The sequence below is a fragment of the Urocitellus parryii genome, chromosome 7 (assembly GCF_045843805.1).
Source record: "Urocitellus parryii isolate mUroPar1 chromosome 7, mUroPar1.hap1, whole genome shotgun sequence".
NCBI classification, from domain to species: Eukaryota; Metazoa; Chordata; class Mammalia; order Rodentia; family Sciuridae; genus Urocitellus; species Urocitellus parryii.
Window position 1 is genome coordinate 807030 of NC_135537.1, and position 26740 is coordinate 833769.

The 26740-nt window shown below is 57.2% G+C and overlaps 2 protein-coding genes, 1 non-coding gene and 1 pseudogene across 10 annotated transcripts; 2 read left to right on the plus strand and 2 right to left on the minus strand.

The window, feature by feature from the left end:
- Positions 1-253: 253 nt before the first annotated feature.
- LOC113197541 (small nucleolar RNA U13) lies at positions 254-355 on the minus strand. Its single transcript, XR_003302715.1, has one exon. It is a non-coding gene; the product is annotated as a small nucleolar RNA U13 (small nucleolar RNA).
- A 913-nt stretch (positions 356-1268) lies between these two features.
- LOC144255857 (mitochondrial intermembrane space import and assembly protein 40 pseudogene) lies at positions 1269-2508 on the plus strand (annotated as a pseudogene).
- Positions 2509-8594: 6086 nt separating this feature from the next.
- On the plus strand, positions 8595-26316 carry Oplah (5-oxoprolinase, ATP-hydrolysing). Of its 7 annotated transcripts, none has more exons than XR_003302710.2 (28): positions 8596-9110; positions 12754-12977; positions 13053-13244; positions 13732-13831; positions 13913-14036; positions 14135-14330; positions 14410-14575; positions 14680-14818; positions 14898-14965; positions 15115-15380; positions 15528-15640; positions 15739-15909; positions 16110-16247; positions 16337-16475; positions 16610-16722; positions 16907-17058; positions 17720-17880; positions 17964-18065; positions 18143-18317; positions 19555-19739; positions 19842-19988; positions 20071-20205; positions 20407-20556; positions 20674-20831; positions 20916-21076; positions 21203-21300; positions 21882-21974; positions 25890-26316. XR_003302710.2 is itself a non-coding variant. In XM_026409923.2 (27 exons), exons 1-27 carry the CDS (start codon positions 8777-8779, stop codon positions 21657-21659), a joined length of 4254 nt encoding a protein of 1417 aa, XP_026265708.1. In that variant the 5' UTR covers positions 8597-8776; the 3' UTR covers positions 21660-21765. The 7 variants fall into 7 exon arrangements, 3 of the variants coding, with proteins under 3 accessions (XP_026265708.1, XP_026265710.1, XP_026265709.1); XR_003302711.2 differs by lacking the exon at positions 25890-26316 and adding an exon at positions 22881-23147; XM_026409923.2 differs by lacking the exons at positions 21882-21974; positions 25890-26316 and adding an exon at positions 21513-21765 and having other exon boundaries at positions 8597-9110.
- On the minus strand, positions 21765-25896 carry LOC113197530 (sphingomyelin phosphodiesterase 5). 2 transcript variants are annotated; one of them, XM_026409927.2, is made up of 7 exons: positions 23286-25896; positions 22888-22960; positions 22481-22621; positions 22318-22407; positions 22163-22226; positions 21945-22080; positions 21765-21871 (listed from the first exon to the last, which is right to left on the minus strand). In XM_026409927.2, the coding sequence occupies exons 1-7, from the start codon at positions 23874-23876 to the stop codon at positions 21779-21781; spliced, it is 1188 nt and encodes a 395-aa protein (XP_026265712.2). In that variant the 5' UTR covers positions 23877-25896; the 3' UTR covers positions 21765-21778. The 2 variants fall into 2 exon arrangements, with proteins under 2 accessions (XP_026265712.2, XP_026265711.2); XM_026409926.2 differs by having other exon boundaries at positions 23055-25896.
- Positions 26317-26740: the final 424 nt, after the last annotated feature.

Consider the following 26740-nt stretch of genomic DNA (forward strand, 5'->3'; position numbering starts at 1 on the left):
AGCCAATACTTAGATTCAATGTGTCTCAGAGCATTTGATAACCTTGTGGTGACTATTGGAATCAACTGGGCAAAGCAAAGGAAGTAGTCCATTGGGACCTATCTATAAGGGAAACATAAATGTTTTAACCCAATTGTACCACCTAGTTATGATTACATTGTGATTACAATTCTAGATTACATTGCTACCACATTAGTCTAAAACAGATGTAATTAGACTGTGGTCACCATTGGTGCTTATGAAATGATTCAACAATCCACGGTGAGGAGTGCCGATGTCGTAACAAGGTTTAGAGGGAGGCACATCTCACACAAGAGCGTGAACACCCAATCATCACGCTTATGAACCGAAGGATTGAGGAGTGACTTTTGGACATGTGTGGAGTCCAGTCTTTGGCCAGCAGAATAGGTAATGCCTCCATATTAATTCATAGCACCCACTTTGGGCATCCCCCAAGCACGGGCACTGTGAATCAAGGGGGTGGACTGTAAGGATGGCCTTAGGCCTGAGCCTAAACAACTGCATTTTAAAATAAAATTGTAGTCCTCACCAGGCAAGCCACGGATCCCTCCAATATGTCAATCAGGCATAGCCTGATGAAGCAAGTCACTTTCCACAACCCTGGGAAGAGTTGGGGTAAAGTCACATGTCATTTGTCTTAACCCTGGTAAGAGTCAGAGGTGTGATATCAGGGTGGAAATCACCAGACCATACGTCTGGACTCTAGGAGGCAAGAAGTCACTAAGAAACCTGGTAACAGCTGATAGAGACCCAAAGGGTGAACAGAAGCTCCCCAAATTTAGTGTAAATAATAGAGCAAAAGGACAGACATTCAGCCAGCTGACACTGATGCATACAGCCTGAGAGCCTGATGAGGACCTGGACCTGGCATCCCTACTCTTCTCATCTGCCTGATCTTTTGCGTGGTCCTCACCACTCTCAAAACTCTACAGCAGCTTCTTGACTCTGGTGAGAAAAAGACGTCTCTTGTCTCTTTACGACCTGATCTGTCTCCTCAGCCAGCCGTCAACTCCACTATAATCTGAGTGAGTGTGCATCTGCTGGACTTAAGATCTAAAGACTTAAGACTTTAAATCTAGCACTTACGCTTAGCATACAGGGGGAATGTCTGCAATAGGCCTGTCATGATTAAGTGTGTTTGCAGTGCTTAGAATTTAACATAGAATTGTTTGCTTTAGTGGATCATGTCTATTGCAGTGCCCAGTGAGTGAATAAAATATTGAAAAGGGCAGAAATGCATGGACATGGCCCTGCCCGAGGAGGAGAGCGAGGTCACGGCGTGAAGGGGTAGGAGCAGCCGCCGCCGCCGCTCGCGAGGGGCCGAGGAGCCAGGCCCGCCGCCATGGCCTACTGCCGGCAGGAAGGGAAAGATCGCATCATATTTGTGACCAAAGAAGACCACGAAACTCCCAGTAATGCAGAGTTGGTGGCCGATGACCCCAACGATCCATACGAGGAACACGGGTTGATACTGCCAAACGGAGACATTAACTGGAACTGCCCGTGCCTGGGGGGCATGGCCAGCGGCCCCTGTGGGGAACAGTTCAAATCGGCCTTCTCCTGCTTCCACTATAGCACACAGGACATCAAGGGCTCGGACTGTGTGGACCAGTTCCGGGCCATGCAGGAATGCATGCAGAAGTACCCGGATCTCTATCCCCAGGAGGACGAGGAGGAGGAGGAGGAGAAGGAGAAGGCAGCGGAACGAGGAGAGCCAGCAGCTCCCCCCGAGGCCACTGTGACCAAAGACGGGGTGGACTCCAGCTAATGCAGGCCCTGAGGCCCCGGGTTCCAGCTTTTTGTCTGCAGGGTGACGTGGACCTTGTGCAGAGAGCCTTTGAGTCACCCACCCTCAGAAAGTGTCTTTCCTGTCCTGCTGTGTGCACTGTAATGTACAAAATGACTCCTGTCGATGATCCGGGTGACCTGGCCCCCTGACAACATGGGGTCCCAGGTAGGTGGCTGCTCTGTCACGTTGCCCTGAGCTTTCCCACTGTCACACACTGTGCTGAACCTTCTCAGCAGCCCCAGGTCACCACCCCGGAATGTCCCTGTGAGTGAGCTGATGTGATCTGATCCATTCTGTCCCTGTTAGTAGATCTTACTCCTCTTTGGGAAATGAAATAAAAACCAAAAAAAACCTCTTTCTATAAAAATGCCGGCGTGGAGCCATCCCTGGTAGCAGAGGCCAGATGGTCAGGGCTGGATTTCTCCAACCGTCTGTCTGCCTTTGGGTGCGTGAGGACGGACTTCATTCCTGATGGATTTTGGTTTCCGTGTTGGCGTTGAGGTTCCCCACAGTTAGAAGGTGCAGACTTGGATGTGCCTTCCCAACCTTTTGCTGGTTGTGCTGCCCGGAGCCCTGGTCGGCCTGCTCACACTGGCTCTCACTCTGGTCCGCTGCGGTCTTCTTGACACGTCGGGACCTAACTGTGGCCAAGAGAGGACATGGTGTGAATGAAGTGCTCAATTAAAAGGAAATGTGATTCCTAAAAAAAAAAAAAAAGAAATGCATGGACATTCTTGAACTCTCCCCTCCACTCAGATGTCGCACTCTTGCCCATCGCCACACCGTTTCCATTGAACACAAAACTGTGTCCCACTATGTCCCATGTGGCAGGGGTGGGAGTGACTGAGAGCCCAGCTGTGGGATGAGGAAGTCACAACTGATTGCGGTTAAAGTATTTTCCTTTTGTAAATGTTACTAAATGATGGGGGGGGGTGGCATTCTCCTGTAGTCCCAGCTACTTGGGGGAGTAAGGCAGGAGGGTCACTTAAGCCCATAAGTTCAAGACCAGTCTGGATCACGAAAAACCTATATCAAAAAAATTTTTTTAAACTAAACTTGGGACCCTGCAAACACTTTGCTAGGGCCCCAACCTGGAAGGAATTGGTCCTTGTGACTTCACAGTGAACCTGACCCTGGAGCTCCAATTCCCTAGGCAGCACAGACACATCCTGGCAGACAGTGTCTCACCTGGAAGGGATCCCACGCAGGACCCTGAACTCCTAGTGCCGTTCCAGGGGCTGCTGGGGGATTCGGGAAGACCAGGGCGTCCTGGAACTGCAGGGCCACTGCCCACAGCACAGGCTGTGAGGAGAGTCTTTGGTGTGCAGCACTGTCCCTTGGAGGTAAGGTACTCAGGGATCTTGGAATGGAAGTGCTGGCAGAGGAACTTTAGGTAGGAAGGCAAAATCATGTCCAGGGTAGGTGGTAGTGAAGTCAGAATTTAAAAAGCAGGTGGTCAGTGTAGATAGAAAACTCTAGCCAGATTTAAGAAAACTGAACAAACCGGTTTGAAACTGTGCCTATGGGAAATTGAAATGTTAATGTTCCCAAAGTCTGGCTTAGAGGGCCCATCTGAAACTTTGTTAATGAAGCAACTCCTGAGCGCAAGGGGCCTGCTAATTAATTCACCCTGGGCTCCCTTGCTGCTTGGATCCCTCCTCCCTGGCCCCTCCAGCCCGCTTGTTCCCACCTTTTGGCCATCTCACAGAGCATTTCCTGGGCCTAGTCACAAAGGCTGGGAGGAGAGATGAGGGGAAGAGTGTGGGAGAACAAGGAAGGCTAGGACCTAAAAAGGCAACACCCTCACTCTTGGGATACCAGGAGATCACTATGGCTCCCTTCTCTCTCCCGGGAGAAGTCTATGTGACCCCTTTTTTATGTGCCTGCCTCGGCGTGCTTCCCTAATACTGTACTTGATCACATGAAGAAGCAGAACTCGGCACTGCTAACCGGGGTATCAGTAGTGTGGGAAAGAGAAATCACGCCCCTGTCTAGGCACACAGGGTCTGGGGTTGTTGCCTCTGATGCTCCAGGCTGGGCAGCGGCCATGCAACTCTCAGGAGAGGGTGAGAGGACTGGGGTGATCCTTGGTCCTTGGGTGAAATACCTACAGAAACAGAGGTACAGCAAAACAGGAATGGTGAAGAGAGCAGGTTTATGAAGGGGAGGGAGAAGCAAGAGAAAGTAAGACGCACCCTGGAGGGGACAGGCCTGCAAGGGATGAGACACCCTGACACAAAGCCTTGGACTCTTGTGAGGTGGGATGTGGGGAGTTGACCGTGGCCCAAGACCTGGGGGGCGGGCAGGCAGCCATGGCTCTGCTGCGTGGTGCTTGTGCTGCCCCTGCACCTGTGCACTGAGCCATGTTGCCCTTCTGGCTTAACAGCACTAGTGGAGGGTCATCTCAAGGTTAGTGACCCTCAGGGCAGTAGGTGGGCACCCTCAGGGCAGTTGGTGTGCAACTCCATTATGGAGAAGGGAGGTGGGCCCCTTTGTGGGGTGTACTCACTATCTTACCTCTTAATAGTCTTCCAGGGGGGGGTGTTCTTCCATAGCCCACCCACACAAGGTGAGGGGGAGTTGATGTCCTGTGGTGTCACATGCTGGGTAGTGAGTGCCCCTCGGGGCCCCATCACAGCCACGCCACCCTCACCTGCTTCTGCTTCCACTTATCTCTAGCCAACTACCTTTGCTAACTAGATCCACTACTAGAGTTTGGATCTGGAATGTCGCCTAAAGTCCCCTCTGTGGAAGGTGGTCTCAACTCGGTGCTGTCAGGAGGTGGTAGAACTTCGGGAGGTGGGGCCTGGTAGGAGGAATTTGGCTCTCTGGGGGTGCGCCCTTGAAGGAGGAAATTGGGACTCCAGCCCTTTGCTGTCTCTGCCTTTTACTTCCTGGCTGCCCTGTGCCTTTACCCCATGAGCCCACCATGATGGGCCGAGACTCCAAAAGGTGAGCCAAAATAAGCCTCTCCTCCTTACCAGCTGATCATCTCAGTGGTGGAAAGGTGTTCACCTACCCACGCAGAGCCACTGTCCCTGTCACCAATGCCGCTCTGTTCATGAACCTCTGCACAGACACAGCTGTGACATATTTGTCTGCTAATCCAAAATCTGGACCCTTTAGAGGGAGTTACTGTTGCCTACTTCTGTTTCTGTTCAAGAGTCACACTAGCCGGGCCTGGTGGTATGCACCTGTCATCCCAGCGACCCAGGAGGCTGAGGCAGGAGGATCATGAGTTCAAAGCCAGCCTCAGCAAAAAGCCAGGCACTCAGCAACTCAGCGAGACCCAGTCTCTAAATAAAATACAAAAAAGGGCTGGGGATGAGGCTCAGTGGTTGAGTGCCCCTGAGTTCAATCCCTGGCACCAATAAATAAATAAATAAGAGTCACACTACCCTTCCTCTTTGCACATGTCATCATTTTGTGTTTTTGTTGTTGTTGTTGAAAACTGGTTATTTTGGATAATATCTTTTGGAAACTCCACATAATAATTAGGCAGTCCCCCTTGGGCATGTTGTGTTTTATTAGTTTAGCGGCCTGCCTGGCCCAACTCTGTGAAGTCCATCTCCCGCCATGTGCAGCTTCTGACAGCTCTGCTTGGTTTCCCCATAGCTATTATTATTATCATTATTATTTTCGGTACCAGAGATTGAACTCAGGGGCACTGGACCACTAGCCACATCCCCAGCCCTTTTTGTAGTTTACTTAGAGACAGGGTCTCATTGAGTTGCTTAGTACCTCACAGTTGCTGAGGCTGCTTTGAACTTGTGACTCTCCTGAACATGAATGGGGGAAGCTTTGTGGAGTGACTGCTCATGAGAGAGCCATGCCACAGGGGCAGAGATGGCGGGAGAGGGCCACAAGCCAAGGACAGCTGGCACCATGCAGAAATGGAAGAGGCAGGGAAGGTAACATGGACCACTTCACCTTCTGCATGTAGCTCTGAGGCTGATTTTTAAAGGAGACATGTTTTTCTTTTCCTCATCTTCCTTTCCCCCTCCTTAACCTGGGGGCCAGAAACAAGATCACCTTAAGTTATCTGTCCTCCACAGGGAGGAGATGTCCTGGAAGAAATAGAAAGTGACAATCTCCCAAATTAACAAGTGGATGTCAACACAGCACCAGGGTGCACTGTGACCCCGTCAGGGCACACCTGGATGTAGCCTTTGAAGAGCGTCTTCAAAAGCCCTGTTTTCCCTGCTGGGCAGAACCACAGCCTCTGGGCAGGAGCCCCCTGAGTTCCTCCTTTGGTAGCCAAGAAATAAACTTCTTTTTCCTTTTTCTCAAAACTGTGTCCTTGTTATTAAATTGGCGTGAATGGGGGCTGGTGTTGTGGCTCAGTGGTGGAGTGCTCATGCAGCATGTGTGGGGCCCTGGTTCCATCCTCAGCACCACATAAATGGAAAATAAAGACACTGTGTCCACCTAAAGCTAAAAGATAGATATTAAAAAAATAAAATAAAGGGCTGGAGGCCCTGACTCAGCGGTAGAGCGCTTGCCTAGCACGTGCAAGACCCTGGGTTCGATCCTCAGCACCACATATAAATAAATAAATAAAGGTGTGGTGTCCCACTACAACTAAAAAAAATGAATATTAAAAAAATAAATAAATAATGTAGATGGGCAGGAATGGCACTGGGAACAAGGACCGTTCAGGAATGGCTTCTCACTGGAGCGCCCAGAAGAGACCATTCTGCAAAAAAGTCCTTTGTCTCCTAGACTCAACTTTGACATCAGGATTCCAGAACTCTAGGAGAATAAGTCTCTGACGTTTTAAGATTGTGGCGATTTCTATCGCAGGGTGGGGAACATCACCTCAGGGGTTTTCTCTGTCGCCCCAGGAGGGTGCAGTCTGGCTCACAGGGTCTCCCGGACACACAAGGGTGGGTGTGCTTTAACCAGATCCTTGTGGCTTTGAAACTTACATGTCCCCCCCCCACTCTTTTTTTCCCTGACCTTCTCCTCTCTGATCTTTTCCCTAAATTTCTCTCTGATCTTTTTTTTAAAATATTTTTTTAGTTGTTGACAAACCTTTATTTTATTTATTTTTAATGCGGTGTTGAGAATCGAACCCAGTGCCTCACACATGCTGCGCAAGTGCACTTCCATGAGCCACAGCCTCAGCTCCCAGATCTTCTTTTCCCAGATCTTCCCCTTCCTGATCTCTCCTCCCTGATCTCATTTTCTCTGAATCACCTCTATAAAGCCACCCCCGCTCCGTTCCTGCTGATGGGCAGGAGTCCCCTGAGTTTCTCCTTTGATAGCTTTATAAACTTTCTTCTTTCCTTTTTCTCAAAACCAAGTCCTTGTACTGGGTTGGCACCAGGGACCAGGACTGAGCTCTCAGCGACGAGTTCTCTGGCTGCCTGTTCCTGGTCGAGTGCCCTTCCTCTTGGGAGCTCCTGCTCCACACTGAGGTTCCCACTGTCTCTGGAAGTCCTCAGGCACTGCTTCTCCACACAGAGTTTCCAAATGAATCCAGCGTCCCTGTCCCTCATCTCTTACCCTGGTGGCTTCTGGGGCACTGTGTGAGGGTCGTTTCCTCCAGAGTCCTCTTTGCTCCTGCTCCATCAGGAGCTGAGTGGGTGTGGGCCTGTTCTGCTCAGCATGTCCCTCCCGAGTGCAGCAGCCTCTGTCCCACTGACAGCAGGGAAGAGATAAGCCCCAGGTACCTGCTGGCCTGGAACCAAAGCTTCAGATATATTTTTGTTATTGTTTTGGCCCCAGGGCTTGAACCTAGGGGGCTTAACCCCTGAGCCACATCCCCAGTCCTTTTTTAAAAAATTTTTTTAATATTTATTTTTTAGTTCTCGGCGGACACAACATCTTTGTTGGTATGTGGTGCTGAGGATCGAACCCGGGCCGCACGCATGCCAGGTGAGCGCGCTACCGCTTGAGCCACATCCCCAGCACCCCCAGTCCTTTTTTATTTTTTGAGGCAGGGTGTCACTAAGTTGCTTAGGGCCTTGCAAAGTTGCTGAGGCTGACTTTGAACTCATCATCTTCCTGCTTCAGTCTCCCCATGTTAGAAATAAGGAGGTACCACAAGAAATTAAACACGTGCTGGAAAGTGGGTGGGCAGGGCAACCTTTCCTTCTGCAGAAGGGCTGCTATGGGACCTGGCCAGCAAGCACACCTGGGCAGGCAGTCCCCAGTTTATATCTCTAACCAACCACCAGACTTCCTATTCTGGATTACAGGCTGGGCCACTTCACACATCAAGCAGACAAAAAGGAAACAATATGAGATAAATTATCATCACAATATAAGAAATGGCAAAAAAATCAAAGCAGCTCCACAGATTGCATAAAAAAAGAAAGTCCATTATCTGATCTGAAACACAAATCGATTGTCACCCTTGCAGGTGACGAACCTGCCCTGAGAACCTTCTGTCCCCAGGCCCTAGTGTTCAGCTCTGGTGTGGCTCCTTGGTACCTGCTCCCTAGAGGTCCTAGATGGACTCCCTCCCTCAGAGCACCTGCCACTATGTCCGTGTGACAGTGCCATGGCCTGCCACCCCTGCCACAAGCCCAGCCTTTTCTGTCTTTGTCTGTAGCCCCCTCCTCTGCTCCTCCTAATCTGCTCTTTGGCTCACCACTCTGTCAGATGCCAGGCAGCTCCTGCCGTCACTAAACAGGGAACTCTTGCAGCACAGCTCCAATGGCTGCCCTCCCTGACTGACACTGCCCAAGGCCAAGCCCAGCTGCCCAGTTCTTTGTCCTGCATGGACACTAAAAGTGTGTGGCCAGAGGCCCAGTGGGTGGGACAAGTGAGTGTGAACAGGTGGGCTAGGCTGGGACAAAGAAGCTTCCAGCTTCCAGAAGGGCACTTCCTGGAGGAACCCAGAGGCCTGGACCAGGTTGGGCATCCCTGGTCATCCAGGCCACAAGGCCAGAAGCCAGAGGCAGGCGGAGCCCCAGGGCAAGTGGATGCACGGCTGGGCCTTGGCCCTGAAGCTCCGGAATGTGGGGGCAGGGCTGCCCACTGACCTCACAATGGTGGGTCTGCTGTCCCCGGCCAGGCTGCTGGCCGCCGGCCACCTCCCACAACCTGCTGCTGGGCATGTCCCTCCTCAGCAGCTATGAGGGCCTGCGGCAGGAGATCCAGCGGTTGGCACAGGAGAACGAGGAGCTGCGGCGGCTTGTGCAGCTCATCCAGGAGAACCAAGAGCTGAAGTTGGTCCTCAGGAACAGGGGCAGCAGCCTGGGCTTCTGCAGCTCAGGGTTCCTGGCAGAGGTGGCTGCCAGTCCCCGGGTGCCCAGGCGCAGAACCATCAAGTTCAAAGATGCTGAGAGAGGTGAGCAGCTGGCAGACCCACAGACTTCACTCCTTCAGCTCCTGCTGGGATTGAGAAGTCCAGCAAAAGACCTGCCCTTTGGAATGTAACACCTGGGTACAGGTGGCGGGTGGAGGGAAGTGGGCCAGGCCAGGGTGGGAGTGGAATTCCAGTTCTTTCAGGAAGCAAGGAGCAGGTGGCATCCCTGAGAAAGTGACATTGGAGCAGACCTGGAGTGAAGTGGGAGCCAGGCAGCCAGCCAGTTCCAGGCCAAGGAACAGTCTGTACAAAGGTCTCGAGGTAGCAGCCAGCTGGCTGTGAGGCCAATGTTCTGATGCAGAGGGCAGAGAAGACCAGGAGGACCTTGCAGGCCACAGGAAGCCTGAGGACAGACTGTCCCTGGCCCCGTGTTCTCTGGGCTCCCTAAGTTGACAAAGGGCAGGGCAGGGCTATGCAGATGGCAGGCTCTAGACACCTAGTTTGAAAGTTGAAGTCCAGGACTTCTGGCAATTCGAGAAAGAGGATGCAAGAACAACTTGGAAATTCAGCCCAGCTCTGAAAGTAGGGGAGTTGTCCCTGGAATAGGGGGCGATCCTGGGGCCTTGAAGGGAGGGTCTGGCCATTCAGAAGGGTGGACTCGAGTGGGCAGGGGGTGAATGCTGTCAGGCCTGCCACCGTCTTTTGTCCCTGCTGTGGGATGTGGACATTACCAAAGGGAGTAGGTAACTACAGAGCAGAACCACCCAGCATACCAACACTCGGACAGAGATGAAAATGTGGTAAGGCAGGCAGCAAAATACCTCCCAGGGCCAGCAGATGTAGGAGGCTCCCAGGGGGGACCAAGCACTGGGCCTTCAGGCCTTTATTGTTCTGCAGTGGAGTGGGGTCAGGTGAAGGCTGGGAGTGAGCAGAAGTGGGAGATGGACACCTTGAGCAGTGGTATCCCCAGGAGGAGCAGAGCAGCTGGGGTGCTGCAGGGACAGAGCCCTTAGAGGACGAATTTGTGAGCTGACAGGAGTCAGCCCCTGGGGTGAAAACAGAAGAGAAGGTGCAGCTGAGGTGACACTTATTAGAAAGTGAGAGGGCTTGGAGGGCAGAACCCAGGTAGGCTTGAGTGCAAACATCAGGTAGAGATAGGTGTGGGTGGGGTTTTATTCTCTTTTGATAGATCCTGGACTGAGTTCGGAGGCAGAGACGGTGTTGGGGGGGCGGTGGAAATGAGAAGGTAGACAGTCCCTCGGGGCTTTTGGGGGTGGGCAGAATGATTGTAATGGGAGGCCACCTCGAGGCTCAGGCTTGCGTGGGGGGTCCTGGACTGAAGTGGGACCACTGATTGCTTCCCACAGCTGTTCTGCATACGAGGGGGTGGGCTCCTACATCTTGATGGTGCTATGATGGTCTAGACCCCAGGCTGGGTACAGTGGGCTAGGAGTTTGGCAGTAGCCCCGTGGTGGGGGAGGGGATACCTGCCACTTGGTGGGCAGTCATCTGGATGAGGCCAGCAGCCTCCATGGGGATTGGGTCCTAGGCACCTGCTGCAGGGTCCAATCCCTGTCTTTTGGGGAGCTGGTGACCACCTTGCTTGACCCAAGAAGGGCTGGGGTAGCCACATTCAGTGAAAGGGGGCCCAGGATGAGATAGGTCACATGAGCAGCTCACAGTGTGTGTGGGGGGCAAGGTTAGAGGGCATGAGGTGGAGTAAGATGTCACAGTATTGCTCTGCGGCTGTCTTTCTTGTGGCGACCTGGACAAGAGAGTAGATTCAGTTCCTTCTAAACCATGTCTGTTTCTGTCCCAGGTCTTCCCTTTACCCCCTCACACAGATGAGGGCACCAGTCAATGAAGGGTCTATTGCAGCCTGGGGTGCAGCCCAGATCCTGGTGTGCCCATGCACACCCCAACCACCTCTGTCCTGGCCTCTCAGGCCCAAGCAGGCTTTGGGGGTCAGCAGGGCTCACAGGGGTGCAGGGGCTGGGGTGTGCCTCCAGCTGGCCTGTCTGCTTGGCACACTGGGGAGGCCCATGGGTTCAGCTGACCTCTGGGGCCACCATCATAGGGCAGCATCATTCACCTCACTGACCATTCTGCCTGCCTTGCATGGAGCTCCAGGCTCCTCCACTCCAGCTGTCATGCGCCCTCTGAGGGTGCTTTCTGGTGCTGGTCTGGAGTCTAGGCTCTGCCCTGCTTGCAGATGCCTGCTCCCACCCACCTCCAGCCAGGCCTACACAGTGGAGGCTGCTTTGAATCTGCCTCAACAAGTCTAGGAATGCAGGTGCAGTAGTACTGGCTCCCCACCCCAGGCCCTGCGTTCTTGGGGCTTAGACCACACCAGAGTAATAGCAAAGAACCAACGTAGGAAACCAGTCCTGACCTCTTTCTGCCCTCTTCCTCTGTGGTTTTCTCTGCCTGGGAGCCTCCTCCACTCTTCTACCATCCCTCCACGGGTTGTGCCAACTGCACCCTGGACATAGGTATCTTTTGCCCATGGGGGAACCACCTAGTCCTCACCATGAAAGCTACCTGGCCAAGGCGTGGGGGAGGTCAGCTCAGGTGGAAAGCTGGGTGGGGACAGGGTCTCATCCCAGGAGGGAGTGTCTACTCCAGGTGTACTGGGGTCTCCTGGTCTCCTCTGCGCTGTGGGGTTGGTCGTGGGGGTGTGCACACGGGGGGTGAGGGCGTTCCTGGCGGAGTCCCCTTTATCCCTCTCTCCTGCCCACTCTTACTTTCACTAGCCCCACTCCCGGGCCGCCTGCACTAGGACACAGAGCAAATCCGGGTTATTGATTCTCTGGGGCAACCGGATTCCCTTGCTCTGAGTGGGTGCCGTGGGCGTCCACATGTCGCGAGCCCAAGGCCTGCGTGGGAGTCTGGCGATCAGCAGAGTACAGGTGACCTTGAATCGCAGCGCCGGGTCCGCCCCCGGCCGCAATTGGCCACTTCTCCCTGCAGTCCCAGGGGTTACTCGGGAAAGGAAGGAGGCGCTGTGGACAGGACAGGCCCGAAGCCACCGCCAGGGGCGGGCCAGGCCTCGTCGTGCGCCGGGCGCGGGAGGGCGGCTCCGGGACGGTCTCCGCAGGCCCCGCCCCGAGGTGGGGGCAGGGCAGGCGGGGAGCACAACTGGAGAAGATCGCGGGGCGACTCGGAGCCGACTAGCCAGGTGGGCTCTTCACGGGGGGTCCTAAACCTTCTCTGAGGCCGCCTTCCTTCCTTCCCTATCAGGGCTCCGCTCCACTTCTCATCTTCTGGGCCTTGGCCCGGTCCTGATATTGCACGGGTTGTGCCTGGTCCTGTGGCCAGAAGGCCTTGGGAGGCAAGGCTCCTCTCACCTGTCTACCCCAGCCCTGTTGCCGCTCATGCCAAAAGCCAAGGGCTTCAGAATGCCCTCCGTGCTACCTCCATGTCGGCTCCAGGCCCTGGGTTTCTTTGGCAATCAGGGCATTGAGACCCTGGCAATGGGGGCAGTGGGCTGGCCCCCAGGCACTGCCAGGTTAGGGCTCAGCTCAGGCTGCCCTGTGAGCTGGGGCCTGTAGCTCTGACCCTGCCCAGTGTCGTGGGTCATTTCCCCAGGGCTCCATCTGGACTTGGAATCTACTCCCTCTTTCCACTCAGAGCCTCACCCATGCATGACTCCCAGGCCTCGCTGCTGATGGCTACCTCTGTCCAGTTCTCCCAGGGTTACCATCTGAAGAGCAACTGCTGGACTCCAGCCGCACCATCATGGGGAGCCCTGAGGGGCGCTTCCACTTTGCCATTGACCGCGGGGGCACCTTTACAGATGTCTTTGCCCAGTGCCCAGGAGGGCATGTGCGGGTCCTGAAACTGCTCTCTGAGGACCCTGCCAACTATGCAGACGCACCAACGGAGGGCATCCGCCGCATCCTGGAGGAGGTGGGCCCTGGGAGAACAGGTGGGGTGGGGAGGGACCCACCACAAGAAGCCTGACTCTGACCCTGTGGTTCTCAGGAGGGGGGCGTGCAATTGCCCCGGGACCGGCCTCTGGACACCAGTCGTATTGCCAGCATCCGCATGGGTACCACAGTGGCCACCAATGCACTATTAGAACGACGGGGGGAACGGGTGGCCCTGCTGGTGACACGTGGCTTCCGAGACCTGCTGCACATTGGCACCCAGGCCCGCGAGGACCTCTTTGATCTGGTGAGCACCCAGCTGGGTGCTAGGTGGTATAGCTTCCTTGAATCTGTCTCAATAAGTTGCTGTTGCCTTGTGGGGGGTACAGTTGGTGGAAGGATCAGTGGAGGGCCAAGTCCAGCAGCTGATAGGCAGAGAGGTAGGTAGTTTTGGGTTCTGCCAGAAGGGTCCTCTGCCTCAGAGTAGGGACATAGTGCTCTTTTCCTGTTGCTTCTGTGACCTGTCCTGGACCCTGACAGCCCAAGCAAGTCCTGTTCAGGTTGAAGGTCCAGAGCTGCCCTTTGGGGATGGGCCAGTTGACCATATTCAACTCAGATGCCTAAAGGCAGTGAGCCACCCCAAGGTGAGCCTTGCTGGGCCAGGCTGACTCTCTGCCTCTTGGGCCTGTTTACTGACTTGTTGGGACACATCCCCTTGCCTGCACCGCTTCACTCATGCTGGACCCACAAGAACCCCAGGCCTGGGTCGCCTCTGAGTCTCTGCCAACCCCCAGGCTGTGCCCATGCCAGAGATGCTGTATGAGGAGGTGCTGGAGGTGGAGGAACGCGTGGTGCTTTACCGCGGAGAACCAGGCGCCGGGTCGCCTGTCAAAGGTCCAGTCCCACTCACAGCTGTGGGGCCCCGGGGGAGGGCAGATCCTGGCAGCCTCTGATGGGGGCAATGGGCCTCTGCAGGCCGCACAGGAGACCTGCTGGAGGTGCAGCAGCCTGTGGACCTGGGGTCCCTGCGTGGGAAACTGGAGGGGCTCCTGTCCCGGGGCATCCGCAGCCTGGCGGTGGTTTTCATGCATTCCTACACGTGAGTGAGGGCATGAGCCGTGGGTGGAGGGCTGTGGGCCTCAGTGAGAGGCACAGGGCCTGCGAGGACAGTGTAGAGCCCCTGGGTTCTTGTCGTAGATGGGCCAAACATGAGCAGCAGGTGGGCACACTGGCCCGGGAGCTGGGCTTCACGCACGTGTCCCTGTCCTCGGAGGCCATGCCCATGGTCCGCATTGTTCCCCGGGGACACACAGCCTGCGCCGACGCCTACCTCACTCCTGCCATCCAGCGCTACGTGCAGGGATTCCGCCGTGGCTTCCAGGGCCAGCTTAAGGTAAGGCCCCTCCACTGCCTGCTCCTGGGTTCAGCTCTGGGCCTGCCCAGTCCTTGCTGCCCACCTGCCCGCTTCACAGGACGTGCAGGTGCTCTTCATGCGCTCCGATGGTGGCCTGGGGCCCATGGACGCCTTCAGCGGCTCCCGCGCTGTGCTCTCTGGTCCCGCCGGCGGTGTGGTGGGTTACTCGGCCACAACCTATCAGCTAGAGGGTCGCCAGCCTATCATTGGCTTTGACATGGGAGGTATGAAGGCTGAAGGGGGCATCTCCGGGAGGCTTAGCTGCCAGGCTGGGCAAATCTTGGCAAGCTGGTCTTTGGGTGACTCCCAGCACCCCATTTCCCACCAGGCACATCCACAGATGTGAGCCGCTATGCTGGGGAATTTGAGCACGTGTTTGAGGCCAGCACAGCTGGTGTCACCCTCCAGGCCCCACAGCTGGACATCAACACAGTGGCAGCTGGTGGGGGCTCCCGCCTCTTCTTCAGGTCAATTCCCACCCTTCCAGCCCAGACCTTCAGCCCTTCTTCCTTTCCCACCTCCAATCCCAGTCCTCCATCTCCCCAGGTCTGGTCTCTTCATAGTTGGGCCGGAGTCAGCAGGTGCCCACCCAGGACCCGCCTGCTACCGAAAAGGTAAGTGCCAGTATGTGAGTCTGTGCCCTTCCAGACCTTGCCCTCTTCATGCTATCCCAGGCCCATTCAATCTTTCCGCCTCATCCCTGCTGCCCACTCCTGGTCCCCTGCCTCTAGTCTCCAACCCCTACAACATGCCCACCTCCCAGGGGGCCCCGTGACAGTGACGGATGCTAATCTGGTCCTGGGTCGCCTGCTGCCTGCCTCCTTCCCCTGCATTTTTGGGCCGGGAGAGGACCAGCCACTGTCCCCTGAAGCCTCCCGCAAGGCCCTGGAGGCTGTGGCCACTGAGGTGAACAGCTTCCTGACCAGCGGGTCCTGCCCGGCCTCCCCACTGAGCCTGGAGGAGGTGGCCATGGGATTCGTACGTGTGGCCAATGAGGCCATGTGCCGGCCCATCCGTGCGCTCACACAGGTATGCCCATCTCTGCCCACTCTGACTGTCTTACCCTCCAGCCCTGCCCCCTGCCCCTAACTTCTTGATCAGTCAGCCCAGCAGGGATGAGAGGTAGGGGCTAGACAGGTGGGCTAGGAGAAGCCACTGACCCTTCTGGATCCTCAGGCACGAGGTCATGACCCCTCAGCCCATGTGCTGGCCTGCTTCGGGGGAGCTGGCGGGCAGCATGCTTGTGCCATTGCCCGGGCCCTGGGCATGGACACTGTGCATATTCACAGGTGGGTCTGGGTGTGGATGTGCTGGTGGCCCTGTGTCCTGAGTTGGGGGAGCCAGCTTTGGGAGGAGCCCCCTCACCACTTACCACCCTGTCCCACAGGCACAGTGGGCTGCTGTCGGCTCTGGGGCTGGCTCTGGCAGATGTGGTGCATGAGGCACAGGAGCCTTGCTCCCTGCCTTACACGCCAGAGACCTTCATGCAGCTGGACCAGAGACTGAGCCTCCTGGAGGAGCAGTGTGTGGATGCCCTGAAGGCCCAGGGCTTCCCTAGGTGGGGTCCTGGGACACTGGGCAGAGGGCTTGTGTTATCCCCACCACCCTGTTGGCGGGTTTACCACCTGGCGACTTCCCAAATGGTCCCAGGCTCCTTTAGGGCCACGGTGAGGGAGGACCCCTGGACTGAGAGTCCCTGAGAAAGCTGGGCAGGCACCGTCCGGGACACTGGGTGAACGTCCTGCCTGCCTGCTCTAGGTCCCAGATCAGCACGGAGAGCTTCCTGCATCTGCGTTACCAGGGAACTGACTGTGCCCTGATGGTGTCTGCCCACCAGCACCCAGCTACGTCCCGCTCACCCCGTGCTGGTGACTTTGGGGCAGCCTTTGTGGAAAGGTGTGTGAGCCCCTCGTCCTGGGAGCCCAGTAGGTGGCCTATCTCCACCTGCTTTGCCCTAATGACTCTTTGGGGCGGGGGTGGTACAGGTACCTGAGGGAGTTTGGCTTCGTCATCCCTGAGCGGCCTGTGGTGGTGGACGACGTGAGGGTGAGGGGCACTGGCCGCAGTGGTCTTCGGCTGGAGGTCGCCCCCAAAGCCCAGACTGGGCCTCCCCGGGTGGACAAGGTTGGTGGCCTGTGTGCTGGTTTGCCTCTGTCCATGGGCTCTAGGCACAAGTGCAGAAGGGGAGGTCACACCCTGTGAGGGCCTCAGGGAATGTGCGAGGCCTAGGAGCCTGGCTCACCCCATACTCTCTGCAGGTGACCCAGTGCTACTTCGAGGGGGGTTACCAGGAGACCCCTGTGTACCTGCTAGGGGAGCTGGGCTATGGGCACCAGCTCCAGGGGCCCTGCCTCATCATTGACAGCAACAGGTGGGCTGAGACCTGGCCTGGGTGGAACCTTGGAGAGGTGAACTACAGGGCCCCTGGCTGCAGGGGCCTGAGGGACTTGGGGGGTCCCATAACCAGGCTGTCCCCTGGCCTGAGGCTGTGGGTCCCTGGTTGGGAGAGGTCTCTGGCCTGGCCATTGCAGCCCCTTTATGCCCCCTGCCCCCAGCACCATCCTTGTGGAGCCTGGGTGCCAGGCAGAGGTGACCAAGTCGGGGGACATCCGCATCTCTGTGGGGGCTGAGGCCCCCAGCACAGTGGGCACTAAGCTTGATCCCATCCAGCTGTCTATCTTTTCACATCGCTTCATGAGCATTGCTGGTGAGTGGCTGCCACTGTCCTCCCCACAAGCTTGGCTGACCCTGGTGTAGGGCATGGGGGCTCTGTGTACTGGCCAGGGGTAGGTACAAGTGGGGTGGCTCTTGCTACTTGTAGTGGGCTAGCAGGTGGGTGCCAAGGGGAAACATGAGCGAGGGGAAGAGCAGTTTTCCTGTGGGTCCAGGGGTGATGGGTCTGGCTTTGGCCCCGGGATGGCACCACCTGCTACAGGAGCAGTCCTCAGGCAGGCAAGTGTCTTCTCCTCGTATCAGGATCTGAGGATATCTAGGAACTGAATCCTGAGGCCAACACAGCAAGCTCACCTGTGCAGAGTCAGGACAGGGACTTTTGTGAGCCTGGGGGGGGGTCTGTGCCTGGGCACCAGGTCCCTGCTGTACAGGTCAAGGGGAGGCCCCAGGCTCTTGCTGGGAGCTCCAGGGAATCGAAGAGGAAGGTGATGCCCTTCACATAGACCAAGACACACTGTGGCTGTACTGCCTAGGTGGATGTGCTGCCACCTGGTCTTCCTCAGGGCATGGGAAAAGTTGCTGGGCCTGGGGTTTGGGTTTGAAGGCCTTGACCCCATGGGTCCTCCTTCTCCCTTTCCTGGAGCCATGCTGTGGGTGATAGAACCAGCCGGTACCTGGTCACTCTGTGTCCCCAGAGCAGATGGGCCGCATCCTGCAGCGCACTGCCATCTCCACCAACATCAAGGAACGCCTGGACTTCTCCTGTGCCCTCTTTGGACCTGATGGGGGGCTGGTCTCTAATGCCCCCCACATTCCTGTGCATCTGGGAGCCATGCAGGAGACTGTGCAGTTCCAGGTGCGGTGGGCCCCCTCTCTAGCCTCCCTGGCTGACCCATGTCCCTGCCCCACCCCCATTCTGCACCTGTCTCCTGGTTTTAGATCCAGCACTTGGGGTCTGATCTCCACCCGGGTGATGTGCTGCTCAGCAACCACCCCCGCGCAGGGGGCAGCCATCTTCCAGACCTGACTGTAATCACACCGGTGAGGTTCACTGCCAGGCTACCTTTGTGGGGGTCACGGGTGGCTGACACAGCTGACTGTCACTCTCTACCCGCTAGGTATTTTGGCCAGGTCAGACTCGGCCTGTGTTCTACGTGGCCAGCCGAGGGCATCATGCAGACATTGGGGGTATTACACCAGGCTCCATGCCCCCACACTCCACTGCACTGCAACAGGAGGGGGCCGTCTTTCTGTCCTTCAAGCTGGTCCAGGGGGGCGTCTTTCAGGAGGAGGGTGAGCAGGAGTGGGGCTGCGGTGGGGTTCAGCAGGATGGGATACCTGGTTGCTGCCAGTGACCCAGCTGGCTGGACCCTGGGATACAGCCCAGCAGCCCAGATCTGCCCTGAGGCTGGGGAGAGGCAAATGGTGACCCCGTGGTGCAGTTGCAGATCATCCCCCAGAGATGATTAGAGGCGAGATGAATTCTGTGTGGCCAAAGAAGTACTCCTTGGAGGTGGTTTGGGGGTAGGAAGTTGGCCAGGACACTCAAAGAGTAGAGTATAGAAGGAAGAAGGGCCTATTTCAGATAGGTAGCTGCTGTAGTCCACACTGGGTTTGGGTGAAGGATGTTTGGGAACTCAGGTCTGGTATTGGATGGGATTTGGGTGGAGTGAGGGGTCAAGTTTGGATGAAGGAGGATGGAGGCCTCACACTGAACAGAGACAGGGAAGGTAGGGTCAGCGGAAAAGGTAGCACATGGTGTGAGGTTACAGGGGCTTGGGAGTCCAGAGTAGCACCCCAGAACGAGGGTGGGTGAGTTGAGCAGGGTGGAGGGGTAGAGGTAACAGAGCCATGGTCCACTTTGGGTGTCACAGACACATATAGGGTGACGTTGGTCAGGGGTAGCTGGGGTAGGAGGTGTGGATCATGGAGGAACAAGTGTAAGCATATGGTAGGGGATCAGTGCCAGGGAGCCTCAGAGACTGTAACTCAGAAGGGAAGAGGTGTTCCTGAAGTGTGTAGGAGTCTCTGGGTCAGTCTGCATCCCTTGCAGGAGTGAGAGGGAACCTTGTCCAGATCTGAGAAACCTGCAGGTGGGGGATAGCACAGGCAGGAGTCTGATGCTCTTTTGAGGCACTTGGCTGTGGATGTCAGTGGGAGCTGGCAGGGCTAAGGGCATATCGAGGAGGAGGAATGCCAAGGAAGTGGCTTTTCTCCTGGGAGACAGAGTAGAAGTGGGCTGGAGAAGGCAGGAGGGATGAGGAGGGAGGAGAGTTTGCTAAGGGACCAATATGCCCTCTAGGCATCTCCAGCTCCAGTGAGGTCACTGGCCAAGCTGCCCTTAGGCGCTGGCTATCAGAAGGATAAAAGGATGGAGGCTGGTGCTTCAGGGAATGGGAGTCAGCAGGAGAGGTGGGGATTCAGTGGAGGGCCAACAGTGCCCAGTGGGGGTGCAGTGGGGCTGGAATAGGGCACCAGGTGGCTGAGGAGATGGGGGCAGCTCAGTGGTGACCTCATCCATTCCATCCAGCGGTGACAGAGGCTTTACGGGCACCAAGCAAGATCTCTGGTTGTAGTGGAACTAGGAATCTGCATGACAATCTGTCGGATCTCCGGGCCCAGGTGGCAGCCAACCAAAAGGGCATACAGTTGGTGGGGGAGCTCATCGGGCAATATGGCTTGGATGTTGTGCAGGCCTACATGGGCCACATTCAGGTGGGTCTAGGGGCAGGGAGGTGGGAGCCCCACTCTGCCTGACCAAGGTAGCAGGGCCACTCTGAAAGTAGCATGGCTGCCATTGGACCCTCTCCCTGCCAGGCAAATGCAGAGCTGGCAGTGCGTGACATGCTGCGGGCCTTTGGAACCTCCCGGCAGGCTCGGGGCCTACCCCTTGAGGTGTCTGCGGAGGACCACATGGATGATGGCTCTCCTATACACCTCCGAGTTCAGATCAACCTGAGTCAGGTCAGAACTAGTTGGGAGACAGGGAGGGAGCTTTCTGCGCCACCCCACTGCTGATGCCTTCACCCTTCTCCTTCCTGGGCAGGGCAGTGCTGTATTTGACTTCAGTGGCACTGGGCCGGAGGTGTTTGGCAACCTCAATGCCCCGCGGGCCATAACGCTGTCGGCCCTCATCTACTGCTTGCGCTGTCTTGTGGGCCGAGACATCCCACTCAACCAGGTTCGCAGGGGCGTGGAGTCTGAGGTCGGTCCCTACCAGTGCGAGGTCAGCAGGTGAACCTTAGGCTGGAGGTCACCCTGAGTGTGTGTGGGGTCAAGGTCAGCCCCACATGGACTGAGCCGGGGAGGTGGGCATGTTTCTCCTGGAATCAGAGAGGGACCCAGCCCCATTTGCCCCTGAGAGCTGCTTGCCCATGCACAGGGCTGCCTGGCACCTGTGCGGGTGGTGATTCCTAGAGGCTCCATCCTGGACCCATCCTCAGAGGCAGCGGTGGTGGGCGGCAACGTGCTCACGTCACAGCGTGTGGTGGACGTCATCCTGGCGGCCTTCGGGGCCTGCGCTGCCTCCCAGGTGTGATAGGCAGGGTGGGTGCGGCCCTGGGGGCTTCTGGGAACTCTGGGAGGGCGAGGGCCTGCTGGAAGCGGATCCCGGCCCCAGCCAGGTGCAGTTAAGGCTTGCTCCTGCCAGGGCTGCATGAACAACGTGACCCTGGGCAATGCCCATATGGGGTACTACGAGACGGTAGCGGGCGGTGCAGGTGCGGGCCCCGGTTGGCACGGACGCAGCGGCGTGCACAGCCACATGACCAACACGCGCATCACCGACCCCGAGATACTGGAGAGCCGGTGAGCTACGCGCGCCAGGGGCTAGGCAGCGAGGATGGGGCCGAGCTTGGGTTCAGCTGAGCTCTGAGCCCTTCGTACGCGTAGGTACCCGGTCGTCTTGCGCCGCTTTGAACTGAGGCCGGGCTCTGGGGGCCGAGGCCGATTCCGGGGCGGCGACGGCGTGGTCCGCGAGCTGCTCTTCCGCGAAGAGGCGCTGCTGTCGGTGCTCACAGAACGCCGGGCCTTCCAGCCCTATGGCCTTCAGGGTGGGCGGCTCCCCAACCCCTCTCGACCTGTCTGTTCCCTACTCACTGCTGCATCCGCGCTCCCCCTCCTCTCCATCTCCTTCTCTACCTTTCCTCCTTGACCATCCAGCTCCTCTCTCCCTGCAGGGGGTGAGCCTGGCGCCAGGGGCCTAAACCTGCTGATCCGAAAGGATGGCCGCACTGTGAACCTTGGCGGGAAGACGTCGGTGTCAGTGTACCCGGGGGTAAGGGGTGCAGCCGTGCTGTTCGCCACTTCCCTTATTTCCCCCATTCCATGGAGAGTGAACAGAGAGGCAGAAATAACCAGATAGCGAGTTTAATTTGGTTCCCGAAGGGCAGTGGGCCATATGCCGGTCTCTGGGGTCCAAACGTTAAGGTGATGAATGCTGCCCGGGCTGGGAAGGGTCAAGCCTGCTCTGAACCCCTCTCTCCACAGGATGTGTTCTGCCTTCATACCCCTGGAGGTGGTGGCTACGGGAACCCAGAGGACCCTGCCCCATCGCAGGGCTCACCCCCACAAACTCCTGCCTTCTCAGAGCGGGGTAGTGTCTATGAGTACCGCAGGGCCCAAGAGGCTGTGTGAGGGCCCCCCTAATAAAGATCCCTTACATCGCCCAGTTGTGGGACACGGCTGTCAGGCCAAACTCCTGCTCTGCCTTGTGGTCTGTGTTGCTGGCAGCATCCTTTGTCCTTGTGCCAGTGTCAGGAGAGTGCCGAAACGCGCAGCTGCAGGCCCACGGTCAGGTGGTCTGTGAGCCCCGCCAGGGCTGTACTAAACATAACCTGTTCCACTTCCTGGGGGCAGGAACCAGGTTGAGGGATGGTTCCAGCGCCAGCGAGCCCAGCAGTCCTGAACTCTGGCACTTACTGGAATCAGCACACTCCCAGGCATTTCCCGGTAGGTGATGTAGTCCAGACGCCGGCCCAGCCAGGGGTTAGCCCGACGGCCTCCGCGGGGAGGGCCTGCCAGGTAGAGGTGGCGCCCTTTCTCCTGCTCTAGGGCCCTAGGGGAGGGGCGTTGTCACCAAGGCTGGGGCGCTCCTCCAGGCGCGGCCAGCAGTGCTTGGCTCCCAGCGCTCCACTCACCTCCGCAGCATCTCCGGTGAGCTAGCTACTGATTGGTGGAGGGTGGAGGTGCTTAGGATGGTTCCTGTGGGGGGCGGGTGGGGGTGGTTGAATCAGCAGGTGCCTAGCTGATGAATCCCTGGAGGGGCCGCCCCCCCCAACCCCCTGACGCATACCCAGGGCCCAAGGCTGATCCTGGCGTGTGCTCAGCCGGCAGGGATCCCGGAAACAGCGAAAGAGTTTGTGCCCCTGCTCCTGTGCGTGGTCTGCACAAAAGACCAGCGTTCAGTGGGCGGGGCCGGGCCTTTTGGCCTCGCCTCCCCCAGCTAAGCTCCTCACCTTTTGAGCAGTTGTCAAAATTTAGGTCACCCAGAAGCACGCTAAAGGCCACAGCCTCACCACTCTGGCGGCTCTCGGCCTCAAACTGCTCTGCCCAGTCCAGTAGCAGCGTCAGCTGTTTGCAGCGCAAGAGCCCATCCTCTACGGAAAGGGTGGAGGGTGGGGGTAGAGGTGTGCAGCCTTCTATTCAGCCCAGGTTGAGGATCTACATCCTGGACACCTGGTTCCCGCTAGACTGGGGTCTCTGCACCCACCCAGGCACTTCTTGGGAGTTGCCATTACTGGGGCAGTGAACAAAAAACAGTGGGCAGTGGGAAAGAGAGGTGCAAATAAGGGTAGGCCTGCTGCGAAAGAGGGGCCGTAGGAGGGCCTGGCTACCGTCCAACAATCCTTCCCACAGGGCTCACCAGTGGGTGCATGTAAATGCGTGCAATGCAGGAATCCCACTATGCGGTGCCCGTCCAGGATGCCCAGTTGCACCTGCAACAAAACCAACAGTACCAGCTTTCATTGCCCATTCGGCCCAACAGCTCACCCCATCCAGGGCCAGGGCACACAGCCTGTGGGAATATACCTGAGCGGATAGTAGACCCTTGGAGGCAAAGGCGTCCTCACGACGCGCATTGGGAAAGCAACGGAAGTTGGCACGCAGAAGCGGGTAGCGGGAAGCCAGCAGGAGCCCGCTGCCTAGCAGTTTTAAGTATGGCCCAGGCTGTAGGCCAAGTGTGCCTACGTCATACAGCACCGGGCCCAGATTCGGAGCCAAGCGGCGCACCAGGCGTCGAGCTGCACGAATATCGAATACCTCCTGCAGGCACACAAAGTCCAGCCCCGCGGGCATCTGGGCCGTCAGCGTCCCGCCTGGCTCCCCAGGCCTTTGTGGGCTGCATCCGGTAGCTCCATAAAGCGAGGGCCGTAGGCCGTTTAACAGCGTAGCGCCAATGGCCTTTGCGCGCCGTTGGCTGTGCGGCAGATTGCTGAAGCGCGCCAGCCCGTCGGGGAGCAGGCACAGGTTGGCAGTGAGGAAGACAAAGCAGCGCGCAAACTCAGCGCACGGGCGCCAGGGCGTGGGCGGCACCCAGCACGGAGGAGGGGGCTGGTAGCAGAAGGGGCGGCGACAGGCCTGCAGCGGCAGCCAGAGCAGCAAGCCAGGCAACGCCAGCGGTAGGCCAAATAGCAGGAGCAGCAGCAGCGCCACCCCGCCGCCAGCTGCTGCTCTCAGCCTGCTGGGGCGCGCTGTCGGTGCCCAGCAGCCAATCAACTGGTCCAGAGCCCAGTAGGTCGGGAAGAGCAGCACGCGGGCCACGCAATGGAGGGTGTGCAGCACAGGATGCGCAAAAGGCGAAGGCCGCAGGATGTCGTCGGTCACCGGGGGCCAGTCGGACTGGGTTTGCATAGCGCTCGGGGCTGTCTGGCTGAGAAGCCGCCCAGAAGATTCATTCGCTCCAAGAGTGCGAATCGAATTGTCGGCAAATCGGCACGAGCAGCAGGGGTGTCTCGGGTCAAGGCCACGTGGCACAACCTGTTTGAGGGACCGGTTGGGCGCTGTTCCCAGCGAGCCTGGCGGTTCCGACGCAGGCCAAAGCCAGGGTCAAGGAAGTCCCTGGTTTTACGGGCCCGCAACTTCGGTGGTTGTTGGAAAAACAAAACGGAAAGTGAAAAGGACCCTAGTCCTGCAGCCCCGCCCCAAGCCTCTCTTGCTCCGCCCAGTCCACCCGAAGCTGCGAGGAGGAATGTGGCTCCGCCCCGCGTAAGAGGGGTGAGGGTTGAACCCGGCTGTTCATCTTCCCCTCCCCCACCTGCCGAGTGCTCTCGCTACCGAAACCGCAGGATCCACCCCGCCCCTGCTGCACCACGCTCCTGCCTATCTTTCTGCCCCTACGGTGCTAGGGGACTGATTGCTAGCACCCAGCAGCAATGGGAGACAGACTCGGACTCAGAGAGGTGTAAACACTGCCCGGCCCAGATCCCCACAGTGTCCCCTCAAAGGGCTGGTGGTGGTACTGTGGTCCTACCCCAAGAAGCTTCCAATATGGGGAGAGAGACGGTTGGTTCCGCCCTGCAAGGCCAGTCCACCTGGGCACGCGAGCCAGGAGGGAGCCAACTCCCTATTCGCTGAGCCTTCCCGCACTGACCCTGAGTTGATAGGACAGTGTGGCCTGGAGCTCACAGGCTCTGCTTGGCTCCCTTGGATGCCCACTTTTATAATTTGGACTGTGAACCACCACCCACCCTGCCCTCGGCTGTGTACAGTGACTCTTAAACTGTCCTGCAGGTTTGGATTAGGGCTATTCACCCAGGTAGGCAGGGAGGTGAAGGAGCTTCTGGGCCTCATCTAGCCAGGATGGTTCCAAATGTTGCTCTCTGGATGGACTTCTTTCATCCCCTTCCAAGAGGCTGAGCAAGAGACTGAGCTGTCTGGTTGGAACCCTGAAAGTCTCAGGAGGACCAGGAGCCAGGAGGGCAGAAGGCCATAGCTCCTGCGGCCTGGGCATCCCAGCAGGAGAGCCTCAGCACACCTGGCACCCTCTCTGTCCCTGGGTTCCTCCTGGTTGCTGGCAGGATCCCTGTTTAAACCCAACCCCTGTGGCTTCTTCTTTCCTTGCTGTTGACTCACTGATTGGCAAACACCAATGTTCTAGGACCCTCCTCACTTGGAGGCCTTATTTCTGCCTTCCCATCTCAGCTCTGGCCTCTACAGCTTCCCTTAGGTAGTACTCTGAGCTTGCCCACATTGCCTCTCTTTCTCATGCCTCTTTCTTTTTTTTTTAAACATTTATTTTTTAGTTGTAGTTGGACACAATACCCTTATTTTATTCATATATTTTTATGTGGTGCCGAGGATTGAACCCAGGGTCTCGCACATGCAAGGCGAGTGCTCTACCGCTGAGCCACAACCCCAGCCCTCTCATGCCTCTTTCAACCTGTCCAGCCCTGCACCCCCCAGCTCACACCCTTCCCATCTCACTCCACAGGCTACCTCAAGCATTCCATCTGACCCCCATCCATCCTTTCTCCTCACCTCTCCTGCTTCCCCATCCAACCTCAGCCCCTGAAGCTGGTAGTTCAGCCCTCCCTACTTCTGAATTCCCCACCCCAGATCCCTGGACCCTGTGAAGGGGGTCTTTTCTTTCCAGACCTTAGGCATTTTGGGGAGGGGCTGCTTTCTCCCTGACTGCTCTCTGCCCAGGTTTGGGTGGGTGAGGCAGTTTTCTCCCCTCCCCTCCTGCTCTTCTCCTCCCCTCCCCTCCTCCCTCCTCCGCTCTTCTCCCCTCCCCTCCCCTCTTTTTTCCCCTCTCTTCTTACAAGCTCTCTCCCCCTTTTGCAGTACCAGACATTGAACCCCTGAACCCAGGGGCACTCTACCACTGAACTACACCCTCACTCAGCCTTTTTAATTTTGAGACAGGGTCTTGCTAAGCTGCCATTGGATTTGCCATCTTCCTGCCTCAGCCTCCCAAGATGGAGCCAGCTTTCTTCTGGTTGCTGTCAGGAGCCGCTCTGGAAATACATGCCCTTAAGTCCTGAGCAAGAGATACTGAACAACTATTGTGCCCTGCAATAACTTGGGCTTTACCTCCACTCCAGATAATGAGGCATGACTCCAGGAGTAGGGTTATCCACTGGGGTCAAGTTACACTCACCAGTTCCTTTGTAATCCTACCCCTTGCCCTTTTGGATAGAATGTTCTGCAAAACAGCATCCCCCAATAAAAGCCAACCCCAGAATGTGCTCACTCTCATCAGCCTCTCCTGACTTCCTCGCTCCCCTTGTGGGAGCCTGAGATGGGGAGCCAGGGAAGCCGTCCTGAAGCTTATAAAAAGGTGTTCTGTGTCTGCGTGGTGTTTTGTGTCACACTGAATTCACACGAGTGACTTTGGTTCAGTTGCCTGCCTGGCCAGGGGCAGCAGGTTAGCCTCCCTCTACTGTCCTCAAGTTCCTTCCTTCCTGGCCCCTAGTCCCTGCTCCGCATGGAGGGAGGACTCCCTGCCTGCTTGCTCCCATCTCCTTCAGGATTCTTGCTCTTCTTGTTCCAAGTCTCAGAGGGCCTGTTGCTTGCTCCCATCACCAAGTAAGGGAACCTGGGGGACTTCCAACCAACCCCCTTAGCCAGATGGCTGCTCAGCCTTGATCTGGGAGCTCCTTCCAAGGGCCCCTGGGTAAGTGTGGGTGCCAGGGTGGCAAGATTTAAGGTGCAGGGGTGTGGGGAGCCCCCCAGCTAACATCATAGGAGTGCAGCATGGGATCATTGACTAGCCT

Bases quoted from the DNA above. Each gene is read 5' to 3' on its own strand.
- Oplah (XM_026409923.2), top strand. From the start codon at position 8,777: ATGTGGGGGCAGGGCTGCCCACTGACCTCACAATGGTGGGTCTGCTGT. The intron at 13,245-13,731 runs GTGAGCACCCAG...GCCAACCCCCAG, and splicing joins GCGAGGACCTCTTTGATCTG to GCTGTGCCCATGCCAGAGAT. The intron at 16,248-16,336 runs GTGTGTGAGCCC...GGGGTGGTACAG, and splicing joins GGGGCAGCCTTTGTGGAAAG to GTACCTGAGGGAGTTTGGCT.
- LOC113197530 (XM_026409926.2), bottom strand. From the start codon at position 23,876: ATGCAAACCCAGTCCGACTGGCCCCCGGTGACCGACGACATCCTGCGG. The intron at 22,961-23,054 runs GTATATTCCCAC...GTTTTGTTGCAG, and splicing joins AGGGTCTACTATCCGCTCAG to GTGCAACTGGGCATCCTGGA. The intron at 22,227-22,317 runs GTATGCGTCAGG...CGCCCCCCACAG, and splicing joins GGATCAGCCTTGGGCCCTGG to GAACCATCCTAAGCACCTCC.